The 27,564-nt window shown below is 35.2% G+C and overlaps 2 protein-coding genes and 1 non-coding gene across 3 annotated transcripts; all 3 read right to left on the bottom strand.

Annotated features, from left to right (window-relative positions):
• Positions 1-9,157: 9,157 nt before the first annotated feature.
• LOC121234762 lies at positions 9,158-12,212 on the bottom strand. Its single transcript, XM_041130851.1, is given in 2 exon segments — positions 9,158-11,047; positions 11,050-12,212. Coding segments are annotated over 2 exon segments (2,328 nt in total). The 5' UTR covers positions 11,846-12,212; the 3' UTR covers positions 9,158-9,515.
• Positions 12,213-21,092: 8,880 nt separating this feature from the next.
• On the bottom strand, positions 21,093-21,165 carry TRNAK-CUU. The gene has a single exon. It is a non-coding gene; the product is annotated as a tRNA-Lys (tRNA).
• A 337-nt stretch (positions 21,166-21,502) lies between these two features.
• LOC121235766 (methylsterol monooxygenase 1-1) lies at positions 21,503-25,564 on the bottom strand. The gene is made up of 6 exons (XM_041132160.1): positions 25,076-25,564; positions 24,193-24,515; positions 22,542-22,689; positions 22,409-22,441; positions 22,021-22,106; positions 21,503-21,725 (listed from the first exon to the last, which is right to left on the bottom strand). Exons 1-5 carry the CDS (start codon positions 25,403-25,405, stop codon positions 22,026-22,028), a joined length of 915 nt encoding a protein of 304 aa, XP_040988094.1. The 5' UTR covers positions 25,406-25,564; the 3' UTR covers positions 21,503-21,725; positions 22,021-22,025.
• Between the last annotated feature and the right edge of the window lie 2,000 nt (positions 25,565-27,564).

Raw genomic sequence — 27,564 nt, 5'->3', positions numbered from 1 at the left:
AAGAAAAAAGTGATGTACGTACGTTAATCAAGTACTTCTACTAGCTGCTACTGTAAACGACATGTCCAGTACTGGCTGTACGTGTACATGAGTTCATGTTCATACTACTTCATTTCTGATCCCTTTCTGATCTTCCACTACAAGAGATCAGGAGCTTCTTTAATATGTCCTCTTCAATTCATTTGAGCGTGCATGCAGGACTTTCACCCTCGTTATAGATCACATTCATTTTCATCTTATAAAAGTTCCCAATTAAGTCAGGGACGAATATGTATGAAAACCTGCATAACGCAGTACTTTAAAAAAAAAATGCAATAAACAATATTGGAAGTAGTTGTAGTTTCACATAGAATATCATTTATTCAGGTTTTTTTTTCATCATATTGCTTGCTTCTACCTTTTAAATCTTTTTCAGTTTTAAATTATCGATCGGTTCCAGCTTTATAAATTCAAAGAGTAATTCTACTTTCAAGTGCTCATAAATAAGCTGCCATTCAGCCATGCATGCATATTAACAAATGCAAATGCTGCTGGCGAATATATATGGATTAATCCCCCGATTTGAGTAATATGGAAAATGAAATATTTAATTATAAGGTGAATGCCTTCAAAATGGTCACGTAATCCCACCATTTCTTTTGTGTTAAGCAATCCAATAAACTGGGAATACATTCACCCACCTAATCCCATCTTAAGATTCTCTATACTCAATAATAATAATAATAATAATAATAATAAAGGTACTTGCTGCTCTTTTTGATCAACTACCTAGCTAGCTGGGCCGGACGATTATCACCTTGCAGAAAATAATTGAGCTTTCTTTTGGGACATTTCCTTCATATATAATTTAACAAAAATTCTATGACAGCTAGCTTAGTTTTTAAACAAATAATCATTTTAAAATTATTTAAAATAAAAAAGCAATAAAATTTCCCAAAAAGTCTGGGTCACCGAGGCATGAGTACTGCATGTAGGATTTTTTTTTTTTTTTTTCTTTTCATAATATATGTTCAAAGAACAAGAAATAAAAGGGTTCAAAATTAAAGTGCATGGATCGACCTATTAAAAATATAAATAGTAAGAATTATTTTAATATTTAACCTTAAAAATTAGTTAAGCAAAACAAGGGTATTGCTCAATCACGTTAAGTAAATTTGACTTTTTCCCCGCCGGACTAATTAGAATTTAAAAAGAAAAAGACTGATTTTTCAACTGAGCCCATTCATATGATCAACATACAATGAACCCTACAGTCCTGCAAGTACGTACAGTATAGTATTAATTTATGGCACTATTCTTATTAATTATCTTAATTTTGAATAATCGTGGACCGTTGTTCTTGAACCAATCAACTAGAGATAGAGCTGCCTCCTAAGAAATACAATAATATAATGCAATTATGGGCAGCGCCAATTAAGAACATGACTAAGAAAGTTAATTGCTAAAATAATAAGTGATTACATGAAAAAAGTGGAAAGAATGGTAACAATGATTTCGTTCGTTGTTTGTGAAAGCTATGTTTCAACTGAGACATGATAATTAATTAATTAGAAATAAATAAATAATAATTAAATGAGAGAAGTGGTCGAGTTTTATTTATAATTAGTTCTTATCTACTATTTTCGATCGTGCAAATTAATGAAAAAAAGAAAAGAAAAGAAATTAAATGAGATCCCTCCCACCCACATAATGTGCTTAATTGCCATGAGTATTGTCGCGTGAGATCCCAGCTGCTCCCATGAATGATGCCTACACTTGGCAGATGCAGGAAGACGCACGTGGTAAATCCGTCCATGTTCTGCACGTGCCAATTAATTACTTATTAATCCTCTCACTAATTAGCTAGCTAGCTAGGTTGTTGTCAATGTTTTGATTAGTTGTGGATGAGAACATCCAATAATTGCATATGGGATTTGGGTACATTAGGTTGCTTAACATGGAGGATTTGGTACATTAAACACCATCATGAGTTTCTCTTTCTTTAAGGTAGTCCACACATTCATTGGGGGTTGCCTCAAAATTTACAAATTCCTATAATTATAATTAATCCCTAGCTGTACTAGTTATTAGGAACCAAAGTACCAAACCATATGTTCATATGATGGAACTAAATAATAATAATAATAATAATATTTCTATAAACTATATCTTATCTTGGTTAAGCTTTTGTTTTCGTTATATATAATTGTTTTTTTTTCATTTACTCGTTCGGATTCAGAAACTATCTCACTTCATCTCATCTCATCATTACAATTTTTTCAAATTTCCACACAAAATATAATAAATAATTCAACTTTTATAAATCTCTAAACAATAATAATATTAAAAAATAATATTTTAACAATATTTTATTCAACTTATCTCATCTCATCTTACCATCCAAACGAGCATTTATATTATAGTTTATTAAATATGCCATTCTCAGTTAAGGTGACTGAAAAAAGACAAAATTTAAAATAAATGGTAGTATTGTTCTTATTCATGTTGAATTTTTTCATTAATATTAAACTACTTTTGTTTTTTTTTTTTTTTCCTCAAGTTATTAATGTATGCAGTCATTGTCAATGTACTAAAGTCATAGCCATAAATTATAACATCGTACACCGAACCTAACACGTCGTTTAATTCACCATAGTTTGTCGGACTATTTGTGAGAAGATTTTGTACTTAGCATGAGTAAGTTTTGTCGAAAAATAAGATCTTAACTGTCAAATTCATGATTAAGAATATACAGACATTATATATGTAGAAATTACAAGCTATACTAACTTATACTCTATCATAAAAATACTATCTTTTAATAGGATGAAAATATCAGATATTCATACTTTGAGACTAATTAATAATTATTGTATATCTGCTGATAAGCCCCCAAAAAATAAAATACAAAAGCTTTCATGACCAATATTTTCTAATATTTGAATGAAATCAGAAGTTTATAGAACCAATATTTTCTAATTTGAATATACAAATAGAAACGTACAATTACAAAAATGACATTAATAACTTTTTCGAGAAAAAAAAAATTAAGAATATTTTATATATGAGTTTTGTTGTTCATCATCTCCACACACTATACACCATATTTTTTTTGTTTTATTCTTATTAAATTAATTGAATTCTTATACTTATCATTCATATAACACACATTTGGTAAGAGAAAAGTAAATAAATAAATAAATAAATAAAATAGTGTGTGGTATGTAAGGATGATAAATATAATTTTTCTTTATATATATATATGTATGTATAAAGAGAATAGATAATGTCGTATACAATCTTAAAATATATAACTATCACATAATTTTTTTAAAAACTCAAATCTATTATTAAAATTGTATATGTATTTTTTAAGTAAATCTCAAATAAATCTAAGAAAAAATAAGACGATAAATCTCAAATATTATTTAAGTGGAAGTTGGAGAGGTTTTGTATCATTCCTCGTTGCATATTCCAATTACGTTGGATGTGAAACTTGAACAGTTGGAGTCTTAAAAGAATGAATATAATGAAGGTGACATAACTATCCAAGAAAGTTATGCGTCATAGTGTACGGACATTGACATAATAGATAGGTAGATTAGTCGTTTCTCTGATCGTCAAAAGGATGTTGGCAGGCAGCTCCTTCGGCTGCACGTGACCTCCAGTCCTCTGTTTCACATGGAACGCAAACTTATCCTTTACGAAACGACATCCTTGTCTGGAGAAATCGATGAATCAACCTGCCATCCGGATTCGGATTCCGTACTCCATCGGAACCGTCCACATTCCTGTTAAATTCTGACAGTCACATTTCTCATTCTGTTTACACAATTTATATAATACAAAAAAATAATTTATAAATTATTTTGTATTTCGAGTAAAAGATTTGCTAGTGGAAGTTAGAATGCTGACAGCCGGACGAGAGGTGGGGAAGCAAGTGGGCCACACGAAATCCGACGTGGAGGGTGTGACTCTGGTTAACGTATGCAGAATTAGAACAAATGTCAAGATAAGTCCAGCGGTCGGTCAAAATTGTTGGACGTCCGTGATAAACGCCTGTAGGTCCCGGGGCCGGCGTGGGGTCCTCAAATGGAATAATAGCCACCAATATGTGGGCCATCCTAGTTAGTATATATGTGTATAAATTTATAGGTTGTGATTCCTATACAATAATTTCATTGGTGGTGGGATCCACGTACGTACGGAGTTCACATAAAGTCCATGATTTTGACACGTGCCCACGTACTGAACCCAATTATACTCGCAAAAGAAAGGCTATATCACGAGGGTTTGCTCCCTCGACTACACATCTAATCTAATACAATCTTTCTTAAATCAATTTACATACAGGAGTTTGCAAATTCCCTCTCGAAGTGTCTATATGATCTGTTGCTTTTGTGCCCTTGTTTGTTGGCAACTTTATGTGCAGTTAAAATTGCATGTAAAACTACTATTGAATTCACGGCCGGAATGATTAATTCCTTTAATTACTAAGTCCAGTTTGGTTATACAGTTTAAACTATTTGATCATCTTGTTTTATCTCATATAATTATTGTAACTTTTTTAAACTTTTATATAAAATTTAATAAACAATTCAAATTTTTTAAATTTTTTAAAAAATATTTTATTATAATAATATTTTATTTAACTTTTAACTTCAAACTACATCAAAGTAATAGAATAAATAAAAGTTTAGATTCTCTCTTATCTGTTTTCCGAAGAATTTCAACTCTTTTTCAAACATTAATCTAGATTGCTACTTCTTTGGAAAACAGCATTGTTTGAGAATTTTTCTCATCTCCAGTACAAAACATGACAGGAATATTCATTAGGATTATAAAACTGAGATGGCCGGCTGGTGAGAAAAGAAAATGATGGAGACATGAGGCATAGATATTGATGATGATGATCAGTACTACTGGACTATGTGAAGATGTAATTAATTGGATAAATGATGCGAATATTGCCTCAGCTCTCTCTTTACATGCATATATATACATTAACTGGGTAGGGTGACTGTTTTTGAATGGGGACCACAGAAAGAATTTAGGTAATGACAAATAAGGACATGTAAAAAAAACCAAGTTGGAGTGGAGGGTTTGGTGAAAAATACATAAAAGAGAGAGGACTTTTTTGGCAGCATGTCTAAGAAGAATGCGCCTGCAGTTCACTCAAAGGACTAGCTAGCTAGGCATAAATTAGAGTACGTACCATGTGAAACAACAGTGAAAGCAACGTAGACCGTATCATTCTTTCCAAAATTAAAGGAAATTATTTTAATTAATTCCTCATGTGGCTGATCTCTATTTCTTTGCTTGAGATTTATGAATGAAAAAACCACCCCAAAAAACTTGTGGTCCAAATGCTGCATATATGGCTATATATAAAGAATGTTCAACCATATCTATTTTTAGGTTAATTATTTTGAATTAACGTATATCATGCTCACTGATCTTTCTTATCTTTTATTTTCTTTTTTCTGGTTTATGTTCTTTTATTTCATGTGAAACCTCCTCCTATATAGATCAGTCACGAACGACATGTTAGCTAGAAAATGTCACATTAATTAATGTTTGACTGAATATCATGATGTTTTTGTTTTTCATCAGAATGCATGCAGAATCTATAAGAAGCTTTAATGGCGAAGGATTAATGCTGCCAGTGATATATATATATATATGGATAAAAATTTCGTAATTTGGAGACAATCTCGATTAGACTTTCCCATGGCTGCTTCGATCGTATTAATTATAATTGTCTTATATAAGTCTTTTTTTTTTCTTTGTTTTTAATTAATCTGATATCATTTCAATTGCTTTAGATCATTCCCACGATAGTCAACTCAGTGGTGATTACTAGCTAGAGCATCAACGTCCGAAGATTTAAGTCACCTGAAACATTGACAAAGTGATGCAAGCAATAATCTTTCGCTGTATCTGCAGTAGTCTTCATGAAAGTTGAAAGAAATCTGAATCATATAATACTATGAACAGAATGGAGGGAAAAGAAAAAGAAAAAGAAAAAAAGAAAAGTTGTATGATGAGGAGCATTGGAATGGAGAAGATTCTTGTATAAAGAGAGAGGTCGTCCTATACTAATCATGATATTTCCTTTCCCTTTAACACAAAAAAGAGAGAGTGGAGTAGTGAAGCATACCATACTGATGAAAAGATCAACCTCTAGAGAGAGAGAGAGAGAGAGAGAGAGTACCCGGCCTTAGTTGGTGAGCAGTCAGCAATAGCATTAGTAAGTCTTGCCGACAAGAGTTTCTGTCTTCCCACTAAATGAGTAATTAGACCAAGGTGGTGAAATAATACCATACTCAACCCATTCCCTACAAAAAGGGGATAGACCCACTTGATATTTTAACCTTTTTTAACTGTTTGTGCAGGTGTGTGGTTGATTTCTGAAATCAATCAAGAGGGAGATCAGATCGAGGGTGTGCATATTTCAAACTGCTTTAGGGACTTTGTATGATGTGATCTGTAAATAAATTATCGTATATATATATATATATATATATAATATAGATGCCGGTATCTTTGGGAAATCTTTTTACTCTTTTACTACGTAAGAAAAGATGCAAAGTAAACAGTGATCATGGCCTTCTGGATCAATAGGGCAACCCCTTTACCTGGAGTGAAATATGCACGGACGTTGATGGCAAGCTATTGTACGTTGAGTGATCAGTACCGGCCAATCCAATTCAAAGATCTATTTTTTTCCCGTCTGCCCTTCTTTTCTTCCCCCCCACTCAAAACAGGTTGCACATGTAGAATAAAGAACTTATATATATATATATAGCCATGCTACATGCAGATTATAATGGATAATACTGCAGAAGAATATGTAGATGATGATCAATCATGTTTATATAGGGTTCAAATCACTTCACATGAGTAGCTAGCTAGGGGGCATTTAAAGATCGAAAACTGAATCATGAATACGTGAATTAATTTTTCTTTTTGAGAAATTCGAGAAATTGGAAATAAGCAACTTTGAAATTTTGCTATCTTGAGAAAAGATTCACCAACAGATCGAACCGCTTTATTTCACTTCCGTTGGGTGTGAAGTCACCTGCATAATTATTATGCTCCTCTGGCATAAAGAAAGTTGTATCTAGCTATAGCCTGTGATGCCATGCAGAAACATTAGGGTACTACAACACGGTAGTCAATAATGTTGCAGTACGTACATCTTTTTCTCTGGCCTGCGAATTAACATGATGGTCGTAAATACGCGTTCCATTCTTCAGTACATGATAAACATAGTCCATTTAAAGCCATTCAATGGACACTCGTTGGAAATAATGGCGCTATAATAGCTTTAGAAAATTGATTATATTTTGAGACGACATGCTTATCCCGACAACATATTTTTGGATAATCAATGAACACCTACCAACAATATGTAACTGCATGCGATTGCTTGCAAACATAATCCTAAAAAATAATGATAATCCACTGCATGCACTACCAGTTTCTGTTGAATATGGTTTTCAACGATCCCAATGTTATTTGAAACCAGAAAAAATGGATTCAAAGTTCGTTGTGGAATCAAATCTCAAGCATCTATCTTCTCCTGTGTTGCTTCAAGCCGACAAGTCTTCTTTGCTCTGGGACCTCTCGAGACCTTTCTTGTAATCATGGGGGGCATCACCCAATTTAAGTCTCTGCATGAACTACACGAGCTTTAGAATGTTTAAGAGATAAGTAACCCAAAGCTGATTTGATTGGGTTAAAAATAATAATATTAAAATCCCGGATTTCTCTCTATGATAAACAAATCTTGGATAAAGACTTCCACTTGTTTCATTGTGGGGCTTCACTCTCTCAAAGACACAAAAACCAGGGTATATGTTTGAAGATGGAAACAGTTACAAAGTGCTCTTCCAGCTAGAAAGGTGTACTCTTAGGTCCCTCCGAGGTAGTTGACCCACATAACTATACCTGGCTGGAAGCAAGGACTTTAGAAGATGCCGCCTGATCACTGCCGAAATTTCTAGTCAAATACTTCTCGGATCCTTTTGGCAAACTGTTCCTCTTTTTTTAAAAATCATGGTCCAACCTATTCTACTAACAACCAACCATTTATGGTGGCCTCTCCAGGCCATTAACGATATCTTTGTCGAATGCTTCTGCCACCAAAAAGATAAACTCAGTATCATCATATGCACAGCTTCTTCAGTTCAACTGGCAATAATTTTTTTTTTTTTTTTTGGCAACAGAAAAAGTTAAAATTCTCTAAAAGAGAGAAACTTATTCTCCTTTCATAGATAGATTCAAGGGAAAATAACTAATGCGTGCATGGAATTTTTTTTTATTTTTATTTTTATTTTTTTTGTTGGAGAAGTGGATTGTCAACGGGCAGACATTTAGACAAGATAATGAGCTAAAACCTACTTTAAATTAGAGGTGAAATAAATAAGTAAAGGTTCAAGCAAAAAGTACCTAAGCTTGTTGAGGGAACTCATGGATTAGCTAAGAGACCGACCACAAGAGGCTTGCAAAAAGAACAATTGGATCTTCCAAGCAAAAACCCTCTCGACTATTCTCCTATATTATAAAAAGAGCACTAATGAACAGTGTTGTTATACAGAGGATTGATCTTGCATGCCAATCAAGGAACTACTAGGAATCCACACAGCTGTTGAATCTGAAAACATGGGGCTAATAGTTCGGCTACATCGGTTTCAAAAGTTCAATTGAACTTTGGTAAGAAATGTGCACATTCGCACAAGCTTTCTCCAACTAATCTGATTGCCTCTTAAGATAAATTACTTTATTGATCAAGAAAAAGAGAAGATTAGTAATATAAGAAGTGAATGCAGAATAAAGCAGCACCTTCTTAGGCCTTGAGAAGGAAATGACCGAGGCTAGTTTGGAGTAACCAATGTCCTCTTGATATAACCAACTAGAGCCTGTAAATGTATCTGTTGAAGTCCTAAAGTTAAAATGTTACAAAGGAATCAACTCTGATATACAAGCTGAAAAAGAAAAAGTTTATCACATCATCTCTAATATATAATTGCTGAAAATAAAAGTCATCAGTACCTCTCTATTCTTCACAAATATTTCCATCCATTATTTAGTCCACTAAATACTGATCACAGCAAAGGTTAGGACGGAAATTCAATCGTAATAGTTAAGGAGAAATGTAAAAAAAACTTTCCCCTTCATAAATATTATTTATTTTGAATTACTTGAGGAAAAAAATTTTACAACATTCTTCCTGTTGGGTAACTTTGTTCCTGCAGCATTCTCTATCTTTACAAACAAGAAGATTGCCTTTTCTGCAAACCCGAAAACTCCAATATTATCTAGGGTGAAGGTGGATAGTTGCTCGATTCATGAGGCCGAGCAGGAGTACAAAATTCAATCCCCCATCATGACCTCTACTCTTTCCCACCCGACTCCCCAAAATCTCGTAAAGTAAAGAAATACCAAAATGGAAACGAAGAAAAGCAAGAAGTTGTGGAAAGAATTCAATAAATTCTACAAATTTAATTTCTAAACAAGTGAAAAGAAAATTGTTACACTGAGGAGGTATCGACAAGAACATCATTAAGCACATCATCCTCACCGTTTGCCAAGGTGAACAGCTCGGCATCCTTATCTTCATCACTTGAAAAATCCCGTCTCTCAAGTTTCGAATGAGCTGCAATGAATATCAACTTCTGAGCCCTGTCCATACCCGCCCTTGAGTGCCCATGGGCACACACCCATCTCAAGAAAGACCAATTGCATTTGAATCCACAAGAAGTTGCATGAAGAAAGATTAGCCTAACTGCAACTTTCCCTAGCGACTTAAACTCAGTAAGATACGTTTCCCACACAAGCCTACTGCTCTGCGGGTTGGCAATTCTCATCTTTCCAGTAACGGGGTCCCTCTCCGTCATCTGTACAGCTCGTGCATAGACTGGATCGAGCCCTTCTGTTCTCCATTTCATAAGTTCCATTAGCACAATATGAGCTTCTTCCCTCGAAACAAGCCGGGTTATGAGCTTGTCCACGTCCTTTTCCTGCTCAGAATTCAAGCGTTTGAAAGGCGGAAGGTACTTTCCACTAGTGTCCCTAATCAAATATAGAGGGTCGAGTATATAAGCAGCAGCCCAAGCTGGGTGATAATTCTTCTTGAAACGCCTTTCAATCACCTTCTCTACCGCTCCCTCCGCGACGTGGAACTTGGAACACCAATCCCTCACTTTTTCTCTAAGCTTATCCCAAAGTGGGAGGCATTGCCCAACTAATGGCCTTTCCTTCTCAATCTCTCGAGCCATGTCCTTGATTAATTTAATCAACGAGTGCACTGCGTCCAAATCATTCCAAAACCCCACATCCTGAATCATCTCTGCAACTTCTCTCGCAACTGGGTCCTCCATTGCTAACATCTTGTACGATTCATCCAGCAAAACCAACGGTAGTGCTCGAGCTGAATTCAGTATATCCTCCACCAATGTATATACAGGCCCAAAGTTTACACTCTCACACTCGCGCAACGGTAGTCTTAGCAACCCTGAGTGTCCATACTCCTGCAACTGATATTTATGAAAGCTATTCCGAATGTGAGACCTGTAATTGACAAAATTAGCGAGCTTGAAACAACTCTCAGTGACCGTCTTGAACAATGGAAGCTCCCTGCTGAAGTCCTTAATCAAACTATTGAACCCCTGAAACTGACAAGAAAGATTAACCATCCAATGATTCTGAGTCTCCAAATTCCTCAGTGCCTTGGCCTTAAACTTGTCTGCAACTATTCCTACACACTGCTGCACTGCATTCCCACAAATGCCCTTGATTGTCTCCCACAAGACCTCCTCTGCGTACTTGGAAGGCACAGAGCCACTGACAAACACTGCTTTACGATACAAACTAGTCCCGTTTGGGAGATTCACGGTTAAGTTCACCAAACTTTCTTCTCCCGAAACGCCATAATTCTTGAATTTCCACCCATCAGTGGCGATCTGAAAGAACATAGCGTCTCTAATCCTTGCTTCAGACTCAGCCTTGGCTTCTTCATACTTAGCGTCCATTCTGGTGCCGGTGAAATCTCTACGAGAGACGCCGGCAACCCAACTTGATTAAGGAAAGCTCGGAACTTGGGATGCTCCAAGGTCGAAAAAGAGACCGACCCACAAGACTCAAAGACCCAGTCAGCGAGAAAATCAAGAGCGCAATCAATCTGGCTCTTACTGAGTGTCGGCCCAGGTGATGTTTTCGGACTCTTGAGCTTCTTCACACTGTCCTCCAACATAGCAAGAGCTCCCCAATCTTCTTTCCCACCAGAGAGCATCAAATGCGGCTGCTGTGGCAGCAAGGACCCCGCCGTCGCCGACACCGCCTGCGAGTACGCCAGCTCGAACCTCGACGGATCCACTATCGCCAGCGGTGGTACCTGGTACGAAGAACCCGAGCCGCCCCCACCACCACCAGCTGAAGCAGAAGACGAGCTACGCTTACGATTGTTGGGTTGCAGAGCAGGAGCCGGGGTAGCAAGGGTAGCAGAAGAAGGTGAGATAGAGGAAATGGGTTTGGCGACAGAGTTGAAATTGGGGCAGGTCCCGCGCTTGAGGTGCTCTGAGGCTGTGCGGGACGGGTTAGAGGCCGAGAAGACAGCGTCACAGAGGGAGCACCTGAGCTTGACCGCTTTGGGCAGGCCCGTGTCACTATTATGAACTAGCATGGGCTCCAGGTGCGCCCAGTACCACGCTCCTTTCCCCTTTATGGCCTTGGTACGAACCATCACTAACCCTTCGTACCTCTTGTGTACGGACTTCGCCGTCAGCTCGTCTGTTGAGACTAAGGAGGGGGCGGCGGCGGTTGAGTCCACTGGCGGTGGTGCCGAAGTGTTCGTAGCCGCCATTGCGAGGACCCAAATGAAAAGGAAGGCAAAAGCTGGGGTCTTGTTAGGGGATTCCGAACTTTCAAAGGTTCTTTTTTTAATCCAGTAGTAGAGTCTTCGTCGTCGTCGTCGTCGTCATTCTTGCGGAGTCGGATAGAGATGCTGAAGTTGTAGCTTTTTCGTAGCATTTAGCCAGAGAAAGGAGTCTGGAGTGGCCGGAGTTTGAGTTTCCGGCGAGGTGCCATGCCGGAGCCCAGCGATCTATTGGGATTTTTCGAGAGAAAAGCTAATGGTTTTTGTTTCACTGAAGGGGTCACTTCAGCTATGTTAGAGAGAGAGAGAGAGAGAGAGGAGGGGGGGGGGGAACAATGAGGAAAGGAAACAGAAAGAGGAGAGAAGGCGACGCGCAATCACGCGTTACTTATATGCGCGTGGAGGGCATAATGGAGCCACGTTGATGGGAGCCGGTACGGGAGCCTGAAGTTAAAAACCACAGTCCGATTTATGCGAACACAGTTACACAACCTGAAACTGAGGATTGGTCGTTAGTTCCAACTTCCAAGTGATTGGGGAGTGATGCCCACGCGAACTTGAGAAGGTACGAGTTTTGGCACTTCTCTCTGCCCTTTTGATCTTTTTGTGCTTTATTTAGTTGCGGTTACTGTGGTAAGAGATGAGAAGGATGAGATGTTTTGGATAAAAATTAAATATAATATTATTTTTAATATTAATATCATTTAAAAAATTAAATTATTTATTATATTTTATATAAAAATTTAAAAAAATTATAATAATAAAATAAAATAAGATACCATCCAAACCAATTTTAATTTTTTTCAATTTTGTTTTGTTCTCGTTGGGAAGACTTTTTTCGTCGGTTTCTTTCCTTTCATTTTTTTTTTTTTTTTTTTTTTCAAATCTCTCAAAGTTAATTTTGGGGTTCCTTCTTGTTGTTCACGTATTTCTCCTTTGGAAAGTGTTGACTGACTATAGACCAGCCAGGGTCCATCCAGCCTCAGGAATCTTGTTTTCATTTTATTGATTTGTATCTAAAAATAAAGTTTTTTAAAATATTAACATAAAATATACATATATAAACTCGATCATACAATATTATTAAATATTTAATACCATATTAAAGTCTGACCAATAATATATGTCGTAAAATCTACTTTATTTATCAACTTATTTTTACTACTCCAAGTCTTTAAAATCTATAATTTTGATAATAATTTTACTAACACTAGTTAATATTTTCTTTATAAAGTCCAAAGAATGGGAAACTAGCACAAGCAAATTGTGTAAAGAGCTTCTTTTGGTCTTTATGCTCATTTTTTGGTGCAATTGCTTAATACTTTTTAAATTAAGACTCCGTTTAGATGTAAAAATAATTTCATCTCATCTTATCTTATTTAATCTTATTATTACAATTTTATCAAATTTTCACATAAAATATAATAAACAATTCAACTTTTTTTAAATTCTAAAATAATAATAATATTAAAAAATAATATTTTAACAATATTTTATTCAACTCATCTAAAACCATTTTATCACATCTCATCTCATCTCATTATCCAAACAAGGCCTTAAGTCATTAAGTTTGCGTGTTTAATCAAGGGCTTCATTTGCTCTTAAGATAATTGTCAAATTAAGGGATTGTCATTGGGAGAAATTATTTGTAGAAGTCCAAATAAATAAGTCACATGTAAGTCTTTGTAAATTAAAAAAGGATCTCATCTTAAAAAAGTGTAAAACAAAACTATTATTTATTAGCGGGACTCATTTTTTATCAAAATGCTTATATGAGATTTGTCTGTTTGAGAGTTGTACCTAATATTACTCTTTTTATTTTATATATAGTTATATTTCCTGTTCTAAGTTATGACAATCAAGTCTTGTCCCTAAACAGTTACAATTTCAATGAATTGGCCAACATGTTAATCTTCAGCCAAATTACCTAACCCTTTTTTGTCCAGGTTCTAAAATAACTGTACCACTAAGATTTTTGTCCTTTTTTTTTTTTTTTTTAACCCTATACTTTTAGTTTAATTACTTAAGATCTTTACCTTTATAAGTTATAAAAATGGTTTATTAGTCATTAATGCTGAATACAATAAATATAAACCCCAACTGTCATCCACCACCAGATTTACCACAAGAATTTGAAATTTTAAAAACAGATTAGACATCTTTGGCCCTAATGGGGTTATCGACAAACATTAATAAACATAATAAAAAGAAATGAGAGTGACACTAAGTTCGAATTACGACGTTGTTGTTGTGTCATGTGTGACCCGGTGCCTATAAAAGTTATAAATGTCTCATCACCAAAAAAGGATCATTATATTAAAGAAACGTAGCGATTTCATCAATTAGCTTCTTTATAATTAATTTATATAGAACTACACAAAAACAATTACCACCCAATGCTTAGGTTGTCCCCCTTTTCTCCCTCTCTAATTACCTAATCGGATCAGCTAGGCTAATCCTTGCCTTGTTTTTCTTACTTCGAATTTCGGTTTTTCTTTATGAAGTTCTTCCTTATAAGAGGTGGTTTTATTGTTTTATTCTCCTTGGCAACAAAGACGATCCGTGATACCGTATCATGTAATATTCTTTCTCACATATATTGGTTAGTTTTGGATCTACATGTCATGAGTATACCTTAAGATTACTTCGATCATAATTTCGAGTTATGTCCAACAAATTGACATATTGAATCATTTAATATATATGGATGACACAAATCAAACCGTTTGTTTAACGAATCACATAAAGTTGAAAGATTTGACCCATTTCATAGAATTGGTCAAATTATGATTGAGTAATCTAACCGTGTACCCATTACTTATTTCAACTTATTTTGATCTGTTTAATATAATTGTTATGTTAAATGATTGAATTGTTCCAAATGATAAATTCGATTCGTTTAATAGTTATGTCTAATTAATTCATTTGATCCGAATTTGACAATGTCATATCTTAATTATCCTATAATTTTGTTTCGAGCTCATATTAGATTGCAAATCGAACCAAACATTACCAGCATTACAGCATTCAACTGAAGAAGATGATCAGCATCTTGTTGTAATTGGGGCTTTCTTCTTCTTCTTCTTATTCTTCAGTAAATTCAATTTTTCAAGTACCCAAGAAAAATAGGAAGGTCGTCTTAGGCACATTTAAATAAGTCACAATTTTGTCATGACTTATCTAATTTTTATTAAGATTTTATTTATATGAGCGATATTGGATTCAATCTTTGAGTACATAAACCCTACGCATTATCTTTGAAAAAAAGTAGAGCTGCCTATGAAAAAAATGGATTTTTGTGAGGGTACCATATTTGCATTTCTTCCAAAAAGAATATGTGGGGAACTTATACATGATCATAAGACAGTACAAATCATTTTCCTATAATTAATGATGGCTTCAGCGGTTTGGCCATGGTGCTGAAACTTGACATTGGATAACAAAGGATTATATATGATGGATATAATATAAAAACTATTGAATTTTTAGGACTTTCACATGATAAGTTTATATATAGCAATATACACACACACACACACATATATAGTTCAATCTGCATGTGCATTTCAAAATGACAATTAAAAATTGCTAACAAATTTCCGATCGACAACGTCCTGAAAGTGTCCGGCCATCTTAATATATTAATGCATCCTATGATCCGCCGCGTTCGTACTGTTAATGCAGAAGCCAACTGCATGCATGGTTACGTGATCGATGTACTGCAGTACTTTTCTGTGCAGCTTGCCGGCCGGACGACATACGTCAACGGGAAGATGGCAAATATAACCTGCTCAGGAAGAGATCAGAGAAGAAAAATAAAAACAAAAACACAAACAAAGAACGTACGTAAAAGACAACCCATTAATATTATTAGTAAGAGAAAAAAAGATAAAACACAAGACACAACGGTTGAGGTTGAAGCTCGCACGCACGTAAGTAAAACTCATACAATCTTGGCCTTTAAAGCTATAATTAATCATTAAATTTAACGACATATCGTTTATTCTTTTTGAAATTATAAAATTACATGAGTTCTTCTTCATGCATAAGGTGTGTGACATGCATGCATATTTAATTTGTTCCCACATTTCTGGTACTCATGATCGATCCATGTAATTACCCGTCTCGCGTCTCTAATTTATATATAAATGAATATGGAATTAATTAGTCTCGATCCAAAATTAAACTAGGGAATTTTCTTTTTTTCACAACAAATTACTAGATATTTTTATTTTGCCTATATATTAAACTAATTATATTTTATAATTTAAACTTTCATTTAAGATCACGGCCTTTAAGATAATAATCAAGCATTTCTTCATAATTTTAACGGTCGATGCAAATAAAAAACATAGATAGTAATTTAATTAGGGTACTGTACATGTAATTATAAGTTAAAAATATATATGTGGTAATTTGTGGGTAAAAATAGGTTAGTATTGTCTACTTAAAATTAAGAACACCTAACACCATTTAATATATAAAAGCCGCTGCCACAATCCCACAAGAAATGTCTGATTTCTACTGATCAATTTGAGAAACCGTAATAATATTGTAAACTAATATATATGCCATAAAGTCAAAAAAATCATCATCTCCGTTGCTGAAGAGAGTTATTGAGAGAGACGGGTGTATGAATTCTCCTTTTAATAATTAATAAGAGTACCCCTCTTTCAAACAAAATACTCATAAATCTAAATAAATAAATAAAAATATTATAGCTAGCTAGTTTTACCTTGCATGTCACCAAATCTTATTACTTGATCTATTGCATATATATATATATATATATATATATATATATGGTGACGAAAATTAAATAATAATAACATGATCACAACTCACAACCGCGTCTAGGTAGATGACACAGAGAACTTATACGTACATACCAAGGTAATTAAAATTATTTAATTTAATTATCTGTCTTACTTTTCCACCTTTGAGCCAATTGTTTTAAAGTTTAGTAGGATTGTGTGATCAGCATCCTGCCGATTGATTTTTCAAAAAAAAAAAAAAAAAGGATATTGATCAGTACCTATCATCGTCATCATCAGTACTACCGGCGCTATCCCAAACTCAATCGATATATGCATGCAATCCATATATATATTTCCATTCAATTAAAACTAACGATTTAATTATAGGGTTATTCTGATCAGTACCTATTCTTTTCTTCCCCCACCCCTTTCGTTCTTCCACCAGTACGTACACATCCATGCATCTTACCATTAAGCGATGCAAGAAAAGTGACCTTGTAGAGTGGGATGCATGCGTGGAGACAGAGTACTACTCCCAAGGAACGAAACAGTATATACTTGTATATATGAAAGTTTGAATTAATATAAAACATGACAACATGAATGTAGCATCCAAGAATTACTATATTTGCCATCTTGTCATCTAATTTCTTTGTTTTAAGCTTTGATTTGGTTTTGGAATTGGCTAGGTTTTTCTTAAAAAAAAATAAAAATCATCGGCCATGTTTATGCAACGTACATATAATATAATATATACCAGCATGCAGTACTGTACCATATTACTGGATGATGTTCATGCATATATGGCTACCTGACTCAGGCTGTATTCTTTTTAAAGTCTAACCAGATTGCAGAATCCTTAATGCCAATAACGTAGTTGTCTACAAAGTCAGCTCTTTATCTCTCCAATATGTTAGCTGGGGCAGACTGTCCTTCTCAAGGACATGCATGAACAGATAGATGATCGTCTCCTTTCACCTCTGTGGGCCTCAGGTAATATAATGCTTTTGATCTTTCAATCCCGAAGATAATGGAATATGTCCGTGATACTTTACTCCATCTGGTAGGCCTTGAATATATATTTTGCTTGATCCATATTTTTTTTCCTTTTCCTGTTTAAAGTCGTCGTACTAAATTCGTTTTCTCATACCAGACAAGTGCATTGATGCCCTACCAAATTCTCTTTTCTTATTCAAAGCAACGTCAAAAATTAAGTTCTTATTTGGTACGAACCAACCCAAATGAATAACAACACTACTGCATCGTATGAACATCATCAACTCTCGTTCGTTGGCTATAGTATGTAGTACTCGCACTCTCAGCAAACCCTAATTATCATCACGAGTACTGCTAGCTGTATAATTGATTGAATTTAATGGTGTTGGATTTGACATTGCGTTTCAAACTTTGAACGGTCCAACGTCGTCCCATGTTAAAACTAATTAATATTTCTAGATTATTCTAATGTTAATTGACTGTATTATTAATGCGTTGTCCTCTGATCTGCGTGCGTGGGTGCTGGGAAGTACTACGTACTCTTCCATTCATTTTTGCAATATTATAATAAGAAGCTCTTCGTTAGACATTACAAAAAACTCATTTGGGTAAACCGCTAAAGCCTTTTATTTTGTATTATATATATATAATATTTCTCCGACACAAAAAAGAATTTCTAAATAAAATTAGGTTAGTGTTCTTGTTGTTTTCAAAAATTAATTAGAAGACTTGCAGTACTACAAAAACTCGCAAATTCGCATGATGCATGTATGAATATCAGTACTACTTCGCATGAGTTATAGCTTTGGCGCAAGCTGCAAGATCGATGCTGGCAGTAGTGGCACAACTCTCACGCGATGGCTCTGCAAGGTGATCAATCGAAGGCTCACACGAGTCATGTACTGTGGGACATGCGCTCAACCAAATCATGTGCAATAATTCATTTTTTAATTGCAATATTAGACCTCCTTTTTGCCTAGACAATTGTACCTATACAAACATCATTACGTACTGTTTCCAATCTTATGAGCATTATTTTTTAAATTATTATAATTTGCTTAGAGAAAAAGCTAGAAAACCTTTGTGATCATGTTTTGCCCTTCCAATCCTAAACTATTTTTGTCTATCTTGTTGGAGTTCCAATTTGGCAAACAAGCTGAAGAGATCATGGAGTTCTAAATTAAGCTATTGTAATGTTATAAGCCAGGTTTAAATTCGACAAAGCTTTCACTGCAAGAAAAATAAGTATTTGTATTGAATTATTTATGACGATAACGACTATTTGTAACAAAACACTCATTTTGGCATAAAATAATCATTTTCGTTAGAAATAATTAGTTATAAATAAGTAATTTTCTTGTAATGTTTTAATTTCCAATCTCTAGATTGAATTGAGATGATAAAATATTGTTAGAATATTATTTTTTAATATTATTAATATTTTAGAATTTAAAAAAATTGAATTATTTATTTTATTTTATGCTGAAATTTAAAAAAAAATGTAATGATGAGTTGAGATTTGTTTAGGTTCCAAACGTACCCTAAATAATTGGTATAAAAACACTTATTCAATTTCTCTCTCTGTCATCATATTTGGGTCAAAATTGGGATTTTGAGAAAATAGAACCAATGATGCCACAAAAGAAATTAGGGCATATAAAGTCTATGACATTATAATGAGAGAATTAAGCTAATTTGCAAATTTCCGGTCCAACTTTATAAAAGTGTAGAAAAGAGAAATGGGCCAATTAGGAGCTGGGAGGCCGCCTACAAGGTGGCTGAAAGCTGAAACTTGTTTTTCAATTACAAAACAAGTGGCTTGATCAAGCACATGAGTATGGTGGGGGCCCCTCCTTAATTGGTGAAATTATGATCATAATGTCTTTGTGTTCCACTAATTAGCTAGAGATCATCGCTAGCTTCGCTTAGATTAAGATCGAACCCAGAAATTAAAAAAAAATATATATCCCTTAGATTGCATGAACAGTTAGTGATCTTATGGGATGATGGGCCTCTTTGGAGTTACTTGTATTTATTTTCTGAGGCTGATTAATTGAGGCTATGATGGGAATGCAACCATGCAGTATGATTTTCTAAATGGAGAGCCATCAATCAATATTAATGGTTTCCATTCATGATGATGATGATCTCTAGGCTAGTAGGTTGTGTTCATAGTTTTTTGCATTATCAACAAAGAGATCAGACGAGTCGAAAACTCTCCCTAAAGTTGATGGGCCAATGGGGTGGGGGACGGGGGGGACTCAGGAGCATGTTCTAATTTAAGGGTGCCTTGAAAGACCCAAAAAGGATTTAGGATGACAACAACTTGCATTGACGGGCCTGGAGATCAATTTAGCAGGAGGGCCTCACTATTAAAAGGGATCGGTGTTGTATATGATTTAGCCGAAACTCTTCTTCTATTTCAGTTACAAGTTTTTTTTTTTTTGGATAAGTAACTGTAAAGCCTCTTGCTTCGCTTTCCTTTTTTTTTTAATATATAATATAAATAATTAAATCTCAGTTTTAACTTTTAGGAAAGTAATGATTTTACATGATATGAGAGTAAAAATCCTGAGTTCGAATCTTACTTTTACATACTCTATTTAATTAAATATTCAACGTGCTGAACCCATTTATTGAAAAAGAGTTTAGCCCGAAGGAGTGTTAAGACATAATAGAAATAATGAAATTTACCTATTCCCCTTAACCTTTTGAAATAAGTAGTCATTTCAAAGTTTTGCTTGTTCATCCATCTAGTTTTTCCTAGTTTGGTGATTGGTCTCCTTAGTGAAACCATATATAGCAGCCTAGGTATGAATACGATCATTTTTATTTGTGTTCACCATTCACGAAAACATATCGTCCTTTGTTGTTTTTGTTATCATCTTCTGAATTCATCTTTACAATCCAACACGAGCATTACTTCCAAGACTATATTGTAATTTGGAACTCTACATTAATTTAAAAGCATGCAAGAACTTATCTCAATGGGGACACTAACACATGTCATTCACAAGACCTAACGCAGGCAGCAAAAGAGAAATGATACTATGCCGTCCATGCTACAGTATACTGTTAAGCAATTTTTTTTTTTTACTTAGTGGTTAAGGAAGTAATTTTAAGTGTATTTACATTTTTTTTTCTTTTTTTAAAATATTTAAATATATTAAGTGCAGAGTAGCACTGCTCAACGGTAAAATATTTAGAACAATGATAAACACAACACTTTACACAATAATGTTTTAAAGGAAGAATATTTTTGTAAAATATCTTATAAAACTAACATCATTTTACAAAAAACATCCTTATTTTATAATATATGTTGTGAAATATGTTATAAAATATATTGTGTGAATATCATCACTCAAATATTTATAGGCAGCCGAGAGAGAGAGAGAGAGAGAGAGAGGGCGATAAGCAAAGTAGATCCAATATCTAAGCCCCAATTTAATACACCAAAACTGGCAAAAAGGAAGGAGTAACGCCCACCGTGGGGCTCGAACCCACGACCACAAGGTTAAGAGCCTTGCGCTCTACCGACTGAGCTAGACGGGCTGTTCGAATAGAGTGCCAGTCTAATTTATAATAAACTAAATCCTAGCCAAGACGGTTATGGCCTAAAGTTAAAGAAGGTTTCACTGATGGTAAAGCCCAAAAGGGCCATATTAATATGGAGCTATCAAATGATTGAAAATCGAAGAGCACTTTGACTGACTCCCACCACTCAAGTAGTCAAAACTCAAAAGTATCTGAATGGCAGAATCTCTGTATATGACTCATCATTGATCCTGACACCACTTCAGATGATGTGAATCATTACAAAATTGCAAGCATTTTATTTTCTTTAGCCATTGAACATGGTACTAGACCTTTTTTTTTTTTGTTTTTTATGTGGGGCAACGTGGTACTGGACTTGAAGAAATTGACGTTTGTCTTTCTCCAACTATAGTCGATTTGAAAGATGCACCTTGAACATGTACTTCTGGGAATCAACCCAGCAATACTAAACAGGGTTCTAATTTTTCTTTATTATACATTGTCAAAAAGAAAAATTTATATCTCTCAAATGGCAGGAGCAGCATATATGTACTTCATTCATACTTAGCTGTTGAAACCTGAAACAGAGATTGAAGAACAACATTTATCTGACATTGCAAAAATCACCATCATGATCCTAACTCACGAAAATCTCCACCCCCCCCCCCCCCCCCCAAAAAAAAAAAAAAGAAAAGAAAAGAAGCAGAAGAAGCTACACGCACAGAATTTTGAAGAGCCCCAAGTCAATTTCCTCCTTAGCCACTAAAGATTTCTACTTTGACTAGCATGGACTAAATTCTAATCACATTTCAGAAAATTGTCATGGGTGAGAAGCATAACAAAGGGCATTGTTCCAGATGGGTTCTGCAATACCATAGCTAGTCAGATTTAAGATCTTGGGTAGAAATATGGTATGGGCCTCCATTATGTTCACCACCGGTTTTCAATTCCCCTTTCAACTGGATTACATAAAAAGCAAAGCAAATACAACATTAGAAGGAACAAGAAAATAAAAAAGTCCAATTTAGAACCACTTTAGAATAATAATTATTATAAAGTAAGGTGATTCAACATAAGGTACATCCAGTTAATCTGCATACTAGATATATCAGTATACTAAATCAGTGAGAATAAAATGACGGGGATACAAGTGTCAAGAAAATTACTCAGTTACTCCATATTGTTCTTATGCTCCAGATAATGAAACTAATTAAATAGTAAGAATAATTCAAGAAGCATTGACCTAGTACTACTGGTTTACCTTCTCAAAGAGCTTCTTCTGATACCTATAGCCCTGATGCAAATAATAAAAAAAGTCATTTCAGAAACATTCTTCACTTGCATTCACTGTGAAAACTATACATTAATAACATCATAAAGAAATTGTAAATTACCTTGTCAGTTCCATAAATGTAATCACAGTAGGTGAACACTGAAGCAAAGTTGCTCTGGCTTTGCCCTCCAACATAATGATGGTAATCATGATACTCAGCACCACCGTAAAATGGGATGTATTTTGTGGGGCTCCAAGGGAAGTCATACCTGTATCGCAACACATAAATAACATCATCTGCTTTTTACCAGAATGGTACAAGTTCAGTGAAGACAACAAGGATATACAGTAGCTTGTAAAAATGAAACAATACAGCTTTACTGAAACTGATTATTAAAAAATCTACATAATGTAAGAAGCCATTGGCTCAAAACATATAAATATTAGGCATGCCAGCCAAGCAACTACCGGAAATACCTTGCTAGTGCCACTAGGATATTTCTTCACAGTCAAACCCACCTAGGACCTGCTGTAATACTCATAAGACCAAAAGTGGTCATCTGTTAATACCCCACCTAGAAAGCAGGGATCATCATAATCATTATCTAGCCAGACCTGCCTTCCCTGTGTCGGGGAGGCACAAGTGACTTCTTAGGAATTAAACTTCCAAGCAATTAGAAAAAGACTCTTATTTCTATTTTACCTCTCAGCTCCAGAGGCATGCCCAAAGATCTAGATTCAAGGACAAGGAAAATGAGTTCTCGGTTATTTCCAGCAATTAGACCTTCATTTTTAATGTTGCCTCTCATTCTCCGTCTCCCCCATCCTCTTACTGAATTCTAGTACGCTGCTATGTACAAGCGTGCATATCTAAATTACTAGGTCGCTTTTCATAATCATAACCAAAATTGTGGTGTGCAAAAACAAGACATAACATCCAAAGAGAATTGTAAAAAATTGGATTAAACAGGTAGTCAAACTTCAAGTTAATTAATGAGCAAAGAGAGTATTATAGTGTCACCTATAACCAAAAATGATTTTGAGAAAGTCCAACCAGCAATCAGTTAAGTCTACATTTACAGAAGCTTTTATAAAGTTCAAAACGGAAATGATAATCATCGATGATGCAAACCTCAGATGGAACACAGGAGACACGATTTTTTTTAATAAACTGATGCAGAAGTTTTAGGTTGCCATTTAGCCATTGTAACTAAACTCGAATGATTAAAGCCCTTCTTGCAACCACATTCACACCCATCATCCTAAAACTTTGCACCGCCAAAAGGATAGATATAAACAATCCAAAAGAATAACAGAAACAATCCAAAAGAAAAACAGAGTATGGACTATGGAGTATTTCACTGATGTGGAAAGACATCATGTTTCCTGACCTTGCAACATATTCCTTGACTGAAATTCACATAGATTCAACATACTTTCTTCACATTATAGTCTTTAAATAAATAAATCATCATTTTTGCAAATTTTTTGTGTAGAAATTAACAGTACCTTACAAATGAAAAACAGAACAACAACACAGCAAAGAAGAAAACAAAAGAAAAGACGAGTAGAAGGCATCTCGCTGATCCTAGTACCCACCACCAAAAAGGTAAGGCACTATTGAAGATCATTGAAATGCATCGTACTTTTACATGGAAATTATATTAGTAAAGAGGAAAAGAAAGAAAGAAATTCTAAAGTCGGCATTATTTTGTCGCAGTCCAATAAAGCAATAAAGAGGACAGTAAAAGAAGCATGTGCAGCATGCGTACCCGCTATGCGTTTCTATCGCCTCAATCTGCCGTAAAGCAATCCACAGCCAGAATGTGACCAGGTGACCAGGCACCATGGCCGGCCCGAGGAAAGATGGGATCCCGAGGATCAAAATCTCGGCCCAATGCGCATAGGGCGCCGCAAATCCAATTGGAGCTGTGTATTCATGATGAACTCTATGAATCTTCTCGTAACCCCATTTGTTATGCAGAAATCTGTGGATCCAGTAATTCGAGTAATCCTCCACCATGAAATACACTAATAACTGTGCAAAAATTTCCCATCCCGAAGGTAATGGCAACCCCGTTCGAATCCCAATCATCTGTGAATGAACAGGGAATTGCTTAAAATTCAATATTGCAAAAAGATATTCCAGGAAGAAAACAAAAATTCCATAAGCACTGGAAAAGAGAATTTCCCCAAAATACAAGATCCCGTTACTTAATTAAAAAACAGGACTAAAAATTAAACATGGAACAGAAAACTAAACAAAATTTCCTACTAATTCAAAAGCTTGAAAATCTCATTACACAGAAATGTCAAAACTCGCAATGAGTACTTCCACAAAATATTATAAGTGCCAAAAGCTCGAATCAGAGAAATCACATAACAATAATCACAGAAACTGTATTGCATTGAAAACCCACTAAATAATCATAAAGTTTAAAAATTAAGAAATGTAACAAATCCAAAAGCCCATGATTCTCACCCTAAAATCAAATTCGAACATTAAAAAAATTCTTTAAACCCTCGAAAGTAAGCGTTGAGTAACAAAAACAACACGAGCCCAAGTTGTCCTATAACCTTTAGAAAAGAAAATTCAACCCAAATCTCATTACAAAAATCCTCCACAGGAAGAAAGTACACACACAAACATAATACCCGTATAGAAGGGTAGGAAACGAGCTGCAGAGGACCGACAACGAGAAAGAACATGCGCATGACGTCCTTGTAGCAGCGAAACACTTCGGCGGAAGACAACCTAGCCTTGGGCTGAATCTTGTAGCGGTCGAAGCCGGCCAAGCGCGCGAGCTCGATGAAGACCAGAGGGAGAGGGATGGCGGAGAAGACGAAAAAGAGGAAGAGAATGGTATGGCAGTAGAGGAAATAATCGGACTTGCGGGCGGAGTAGTGGAACCAGAGGGTCTCAGCATAGGTCAGGTTTCGGCCGAGAGCGGCCGAGGCCTCGTCGAGAGTCTGGTACGGCAGCATTGGAGTTCAGAGATCGGACGGCAGATATTTTGAATGAGGCAGAGGACGTTCGTGGGGGGTTTTAACGAGTGGCGGATACACAGAGAGAGAGAGAGAGAGAGAGAGAGAGGAATGACTATGACAGGTTGGATCGTATATATTTAAGGGACTAGTGTTTGTTTTTGGGTATGGTGATGAGCTGGATGTCTGTTATAATTTATATTATGCGGGAATTTCAAACGGCTCAGGTGAGGTCGGCGCGGGGCTGCCTCCCCCTAATCTACATTTCCCCCACTATAATCCCTTTGTTACCGTATTTCAGATGATCTATAAAAAATAATAATAAAATAATCTAAAAAATAATTAATTGTATTCTGAAACTTATTTGAACGCTTCGCACCACCTTATAAATGTTCTTTTTAATGGAATTCGAGCATCCCATTCATATCTCTATTGTTTATGCCTTCAAAATGAGATGCAAGTAGAATTCGTACTCTTTAAGATCATCTTTATTGATTTGGTCAAATTCATCTTTAAAATTTAATCAATATTATACTTTTTTATATTTATCTATTTTATTTAAATTCAACTCTTACTTGGATTATCTATTCACTCTTTATATAATAATAAAATATTATTAATTTAATAATTTTTTTTATTTAATTTATTTTTATTACATTTTATATCTCTACTAATTAAATATTAATAATAATTATATTATAATTAAATTAATATTAAAAAAAATCATATTTTCAAAAGTTATTTAATGCTAATAACGCCTAGTGCTTTGAATATCTCTTAATCCTCTTGCCTTTCACAGCCACACACTTATTGTCAATCGCCGTACACTTCTACAATGCAATTAAAGTCTAATAACAATCCCACAACTCCTAGTTGACCAAAAGAGAACTCCAAAAAAATAATATTACACATACTAACTCATCAAACACCTAAAGCTAGAGCCATATAGATCTAAAATATAATATCTAATCCCTTTGAAAAACATCTTCAACCAAACTTCAATATTCTAAATTATACAACTAAAAAAGTTTCATGCAAGCATGATTAATCCCAACTCAACTAAAACCCAAAAAAAAAAACTTTCAAGGAGAAAAAGAGTCGGGTACCTGTGATCACATTGTTATCGTCCTCAGCATCTTTAGTTGTCATTACAAACATTCGAGCTGGTCCTATTTTACGTTTATTGTTTCTCGATGTCATCTGTCGGGGACTTGGGGGTGTGTTGAACTTATTCTTGTCGTTTGGCAATAATGGGCATTCTCTGATGAATGGCCAGTCTTTCCACATCAGAAACATGACCCATTTTCCTTTCTACACTCCCCAGTGTGTACATGGTTACAAAACTTGCAGGGGTTATTTGATTGATATCCCTGCACTTGCTTTTGCCCCAAGCTGCTTCCATCATCTCTCTTCTTCAATGACCCTTGATCCATATCAGAGGATCCATGTGGAGTAGTTCTCTTTCTCTGTTCCTGCAACTCAGCACTTCTCTTAAGATTCTGCTCCACTAGCATCGCTTTATGCACCAAGTCTGAAAAGTTTTGAATTTGTAAAACCATAACCCGTTCATAGATCTTGTGATTTAAACCCTTTTTCAAACCTCTGGGTTTTCTTCTCTTCGTCGGGTATCAAATACGAGGCGAAGCAAGACAACTCTGTAAATTTTGCAGCATACTGGCGTACCGTCATGGTCCCTTGCACCAAGTTAGTAAACTCTTGGACTTTAGCTTCTCGGTCAGCTTTCGGGAAGAAGCAGTCGAAGAAGTTTTGCTTAAAGTGAGGCCAGCTCACTTCTCCAGTTCCACCAGCTTCTCTGATGGCTCTTTCAGAGTTCCACTATCTCTTCGTTTCTCTAATCAATTTACAAGCTGCAAAACGAACTTTATGTTGATCGGTGCACTCCAAAACATTGAATATATCTTCGATGTCCTGAATCCAATCCTCAACTGCATTGGAATCGCCTCTTCCATTAAAGGTGGGCGGATGAGTGCGATTAAATTGCTCAAACGTGCAGCCCCTCTCATTAGTATTTTCGTTCAAATCTCCAAGGTTTCAAACTCAACGACGAGTAGCAATCCTGGGATCTTAAACTCAGTTAAACGTTCTAGGGAAAGAAAACAAAGCATGTATAACCAAAACATAAATACCAGCTAAAATAT

Source organism: Juglans microcarpa x Juglans regia, chromosome 6D, assembly GCF_004785595.1.
Source record: "Juglans microcarpa x Juglans regia isolate MS1-56 chromosome 6D, Jm3101_v1.0, whole genome shotgun sequence".
NCBI lineage: Eukaryota > Viridiplantae > Streptophyta > Magnoliopsida > Fagales > Juglandaceae > Juglans > Juglans microcarpa x Juglans regia.
The sequence above is the reverse complement of the archived record's forward strand: the minus strand, read 5'-3'. Positions and strand labels throughout refer to the sequence as shown.

Coding starts and splice junctions, on each gene's coding strand:
- LOC121235766 (XM_041132160.1), bottom strand. CDS start 25,405: ATGCTGCCGTACCAGACTCTCGACGAGGCCTCGGCCGCTCTCGGCCGA. Junction 24,516..25,075: donor TTTCCTACCCTTCTATACGG/GTATTATGTTTG, acceptor GTTCATTCACAG/ATGATTGGGATTCGAACGGG. Junction 22,690..24,192: donor GCGATAGAAACGCATAGCGG/GTACGCATGCTG, acceptor GTTGCGATACAG/GTATGACTTCCCTTGGAGCC.